We start from the raw sequence: 6,000 nt of genomic DNA on the forward strand, positions 1-6,000 counted from the left end.
TTTTTACTGCCGTCCACGTTCACGGAGATTAGCTACAGTGCCATGGGTTGTAAATTCTTGATTATATTGCCCACCGTAGACAAAGGGAAATCAAGATCCCTGAAGATGCACTTGTAACCTTGAGATTGATATTTTTCATCAGTTTTGGTTCTAATATCCTCAGTTTTCTTCTCCTCTTTCTGTTCTCTGTGCTTAGTGTGACACACAGACTCACAATGCAGAGATTGAGACAACTTCTCCCCTTTTTGATTTCTTTAGGCATGTGACGCTCGTTCAAGCTCACCTGTGACAAGTAACAGGTGTGGGCAATGTGAAAATCACACCTGAAACCAAAATTGTTTACCCATAATTTTGTGCATTTTGGGGGTTTTATGTGAACTTGTGTCAAATTTTGGCTTTTTTCCTCTAGTTCCTTTTGTGTGTATTGGAACAACAAAAAACAAACTTGTATAACAAAACATGTAATAGCAATCATTTTATGAGAGAAATACTTCATCTTCTGGAACCATTTCAAGGGTATGAATATTATCGGCTATAGGCGTATATGGCAAGCCAGCCAGTGAAGTGGTTATCATTCTTAGGCTGGGGTCACTTGAGTGGATAAAAAAAATTGTCCTGATTTTCATTCAAAAAAAGTTGGGCGACTTTTTTTTTTTTTTTTTTTTTTTTTTTCTTCCCCTCCCCTGTTATCTGTTTGCAATTCGGGTTTTAGGCTCTGAGCGCACTAGAAAATGGAATTTTCTTAAGAAAATTCCGCAGGCTCTTAAAGATTTCCGCACCTGCGGGAAAAAAAAACCGCAAAAAATCCGTACCGAAATCCACATGTGGTATGTTGCGTATTGTTGCGGATTTGGTGCGGAATTGCCATAGGTTGTTCCCTGCGGGATTTCACAGTTCTCCCCGCTCCTGCTGTCCGTGGTGTTGAAGTTTCCGGGCCGTGCTTTTGTCCTATGCGGCTGCCTCCGGCGCTCTGCTGTTTGCGGGTCAGCTGTGCACTGCATATGCATGAGCCGGCCTGGAAGCAGGAGAGCAGTGTCCGGAGGCAGCCTCGCAGGAGAAGGTGAGTATAAGATCAGCGGTGACTTCAGTCAGCTGATGTGCAGTGACCGCTGGAGTCCTCCACCTGGAGTCTTCCACCTGTCACTGCAAAGCACATCAGTGAAGTCACCGCTGATCCCGGCGGCTCACTTCACTTGCGTCCTGACCCTCACAGTGAGCAGTCATGGTCTATGGCGCTCACTGTGAGTGCCAGGTGTAGCAGAGCTGGAAGCGTCATGGGACATCTTGTGGATTACGTCGGACCTGGAGAGCTGTTGTTAGGGGTTAAGGGGGCTTTTTTGTCTTTTATTTCAAATAATGGGTTTTTGGGATGTTTGTGCTTATTTACTTACAGTTTAGTGATGAGGGGGTGTCATATAGATGCCCGCCATCACTAAACTAGGACTTAGTGGCAGCTATGGGCTGCTGCCATTAACTCCTTCATTACCCCGATTGCCACCGCATCACGACAACGGCAATTCCGGGCGGCTGCTGGCTGATATTTTTAGGCTGGGGGGCTCCCCATAACGTGGGGCTCCCCATCCTGAGAATACCAGCCCCCAGCTGTGAGACTTTATCCTGGCTGGGTATCAAAATTGGGGGGACCGCACGCCTTTTTTTTTATTTTTAATTTATTTATTTAACTGTACGCTATAGACCCGCCCACCGCCGGCTGTGATTGGTTGCAGTGAGACAGCTGTCACTCAGCGTGGGTGTGTGTCTGCCTGCAACCAATCACAGCCACCGGTGAGCAGGGAAGGAGTGAATACGAGATTGAATAAAGAGCCGGCTCTGGAAGATGAAAGAGCCGCCGCGGGAGCAGTGTGACAGCTGCCCGGTCATCGGTGAGTTTGAAGCGCTTGCTCCTACCCCTTTGGGCCAGATTCTGTTCCCCATAAACTTTATATGGGTAGCAGCATCTGGCCAGATACCGGGGATCAATCCTCCGCGGGACCCAGAGTCAGCGGGTGATTAATCTGCCAGCCCTCGAAACCGCAGGGACCTGCGGAAAAGAAGTGACATGCAATTGCTTTTGCTGTGGGAATCCCGCAGCAAAACATGCAGCTGTCAAAATCCGCATAGTGTGCACAGCTTTTTATTTTCCCATAGGATTTGCTGGTGAATCACTGCAGAGATGTTATGAACATTTTCTGCAGCGAAACATGCAGCAAATCCACAGGAAATCCACTGCAAAAACCGGCAAGTGCGCACAGGGCCTTAGGGATTTTGTCCTTCTGCAGAAGTTATTAGTTACAAGACAGTTTACAGTTTCCTATGTTACCAAATTGCAGTATCTGTAAAATATCTGAGTCTCATCCTATTTGGAAAATTGTGCATGGTGTGATTTTTATTTATTTATTTTTTTTATTTTTATTTTCTTCCAAATAGATTCAGTAATAATAAAAAAAAAAAAAGTGTGTCATCTGCACTTCCCCATTGAATAAAATTAGTTCAAGTTCAATCCGTTTTTTTTTTTTTATTGATGCCATTTAGATCGAAAATACTTAATCTATACGAGGCCTTAGGTGAATTTCACACATTTGACTTTCAGGATCTGAGCACAGTCCATTATTTGGTGACTGCTCTGTTTAGCATATTTACAGAAATTTTCCACTTGTAATATGACGGCCTTTCTTTTATCCTAACTCTTCCTAACTAGCACTTTCCTAATATACTTCTGCTATCTACTCTGCTCCTGTAAGCGTATCTCAGAGGTTCGTAAATACCATTATTGTTTTTAGCTTTGATCCTTCTGGCTGCAGACTGGAATCGGACCAACTGAACAGGGCACATCACTGGTGACGGCTGAGAGGATGAGAGGAGAGTGATGTGGGATCTGTGAAGAAGAAAAATTGGCACGTCCAGAATAAAATGTATTCTTGCTTTATTTCCACATAGAATTAAAAAAAAAAAATCCATCCAAAAAATAAAGACCCTTAAGATCCCGTTACATGCAATGACATATCTAACGATATATCGCCGGGGTCACTGATTCCGTGACGCACATCCGGCATTGTTAGCGACGTCGTTGCGTGTGACACCAACGAGCGACCGTTAACTATGTAAAATACTCACCACATCGTTCCTTTTTCAAAAAATTGTTGATTGTTGAGAACACAGGTTGTTTGTCATTCCTGAGGCAGCGTACATCACTACGTGACACCTCGGGAACGACGAACTACAGCGTACCTGCGGCCGCCGGCAATGAGGAAGGAAGGAGGTGGGCGGGATGTTACGGCCGCTCATCTCCGCCCCTCTGCTTCTATTGGGCGGTCGCTTAGTGACGCCGAATGAACCGCCCCCTTAGAAAGGAGGCGGTTCGCCGGCCACAGCGACGTCGCTAGGCAGGTAAGTAGTGTGACGGGTCCTAATGATATTGTGCGCCACGGGCAGCGTTTTACCCATGACGCAAAAACGACGAGGGCGGGTATGCTCGCTAGTGATATCGCTGTGTGTAAAGCCCCCTTAAGGGTCTTCATTTTTTGGATGGACTTTTTTCTTCTTCATGTTATAGTCCATCTGGTGGACTTTTAATCGTTGCACCCCGTGGATGTGTGGTGACTCCTTCCATTAGGCGTGTCAGGCTTTCCTCTATCTTCTGATGTGGGATCTATTTGATCCGATTCAGGTCTGCAGCCAGACGGATCAAAGTTACAACAACAAAGATATTTACAAACCTCTTAGGATATGTGTCCACGGTAGAATGTACCTGCGGATTTTTCTGCATGAAAATCTGCGACTTTCGCGGCAAATCCGCACCCGCGGATTTGCCGCGGATTTTGATGCAGATTTTTTTTTTTTTCCCCATTCTATACCCAAATCCGCACCAAAATCCGCAACAAATAATTGACATGCTGCAGATTTTTCCGCATCAAAATCCGCGGCAAATCCGCAGCGGAAAAATCCGCAGCATGGACACAGCATTTCCAAAATGCCATTGAAATGGCTTGGAAGTGCCGCTGCTGCAGATTTTCGGGAAATCCGCGGCAAATCCGCGGCAAAATCCGCGGTAAATCCGCAGCGTGGGCACATAGCCTTAGACATAAGCGTACAGGAGTAGAATAGGTAGCAGAAGTATATTAGGAAAGTGTTAGGATTAAAGAAAGGGGGCCACATTAGTAGTGTAAAACCTCTTTAAGGCTGTTGAGCTCAATTCTGGAGACCCTCAGCTGATTTGGGCATCCTGGACTATGAACGTCTGCAGTGTGAAACCCACTTTTCCATACTTTTGGACTGGCCGCCGTAGACTACAGATGACTTCTCTTTGTTACCTGCTTCTAGTGTTGTTCCCTCGTGTTCTTCGTCTTGATTCCTAAGCTGTTTTTGCCTTGTTCTTGCAGTTTTTGCAGTGCACCATGTCCATCTGAATTTCCATGAAGAACGTCAACACACAAAACCCAACATGTGAATTCTACTAGGAAGGAACCAAGTGTATCTGTTGTATAATTTAGTAGTTCTGTTTTACCAATCAAGCCAATTACATATAAGTGCTGAAGCCTAATGCATTAACTTATTTTGTATTTGTATACTAGGACGCAGGGGGTCACTATAATAAAAACGTAATGTCAACCTTGAAGATCTGGTTTTCTTCCAGTGATGAGTATAAAAGCCAATATTCTATTGTAAGCATAAAAAGTGCCTGCTTGTAACAATATGCAACCAATGTAGTTAACACATAGAAGGGAATTTACTGTCTTTTGTCTAAGTGTTTATTATTTTGTAATTTTTTATTTTTTATTCCCAACTTGAGCATGTATTAACAGAACGATGCACAAATTACAATGTAATGAATACAAAAGAAGAATACAATTTTGTTTCTAGCAGAATTTGAATGCATTTTTTACCTAACCAAAAAAATAAAATAAAAACCCAGTGGACTTTATTTGTGAAAATGATCGAAGATGGTTGATAATCCTTGTGGTGGCCATATTGGTTGGCAGCAAGCTGAACAGAGGCACCATACATGAGCACAGTGCCTGCCTCTGCGGAGTTTTAGGGACGCTGTGTGCCTCCAACAATTTTGTAAACTTGCTCTTTAAGAAAACCTGATCTCTTACTTGCCTAACATTCAATAAAAACACAAAAAACCTTTTTTTTTTTTTTTCTACAATTTCCAGACTAGTAGAAACTCTTCACACTTCTGGCGTATGATATAACCAACCTTCTGCTTTTCTGTACATTTCTTGCCCTATCGTGCTATATATAATGTGAATCTTCTTTTCACATTTTTTTTTTTCTGTTTACTCCTTTTATACTTTTTGATTTGATTCTTTTGCAAGAACCATACATGCATTTGTACTTGTGCAATCAAACACATTATATTTTATTAGTTATTTTTTTGTTAGCACCATTTGTATAAATAAAGCTAGTGAATTTAAAAAAAGTTGTGTTTTTTGTAAATTGTCAGCATAACATATATTTTTATATATATATATATATATATATATATATATATATATATATATATATATATATATATATATATATATATATATATATATATATATACGTATATACTGGCGTATAAGACGACTTTTTACCCCCTTAAAATAATGGCTACAGTGGGGGGTCGTCTTATACGCCGGATATACGGGGGGGGGGGGGTGTGTATGTACACTGCAGCGTCCAGGGGAGGTGGTGGAAGCAGCTCTGGAGCACAGGGGAACGCTGCGGCCTGCATCCTTTGATCTCCTGCACCCGCTCATATAATATGCACAGCCGCTGTCCATCTCCAATGGTGCTGAAATCGCACGCAGTGAGGGGCTGGAGCAGCGGTGCATATTCTATGAGCCTGCGTCCCACTGTGATCGCACATGTCCCCCATGTGTTAGATTTGGCCCCCAGGCTGCTGCTGATTCTAAAATAAAAAAGCTTTACTTACCCCCTCCAGCGTTTCTCCCCGTGTCCCTGCTTCCACTGTGATCAGGCAGAGAGCTCAGCCTGCTGTGCCGATCACATGAC

The 6,000-nt window shown here is 43.2% G+C and overlaps 1 protein-coding gene across 1 annotated transcript in view; it reads left to right on the plus strand.

Annotated features, from left to right (window-relative positions):
* Nucleotides 1-5,141, plus strand: part of GCA (grancalcin) — a 66,224-nt gene extending 61,083 nt beyond the window's left edge. Inside the window, exon 8 of the mRNA XM_075318842.1 lies at nt 4,380-5,141. Within this exon, the coding sequence (XP_075174957.1) occupies nt 4,380-4,406 (27 nt within the window). The 3' untranslated portion in view covers nt 4,407-5,141. The remainder of the gene's footprint in view (nt 1-4,379) is intronic.
* Nucleotides 5,142-6,000: the final 859 nt, after the last annotated feature.

The sequence above is a fragment of the Anomaloglossus baeobatrachus genome, chromosome 7, assembly GCF_048569485.1.
Source record: "Anomaloglossus baeobatrachus isolate aAnoBae1 chromosome 7, aAnoBae1.hap1, whole genome shotgun sequence".
Taxonomy (NCBI): Eukaryota; Metazoa; Chordata; class Amphibia; order Anura; family Aromobatidae; genus Anomaloglossus; species Anomaloglossus baeobatrachus.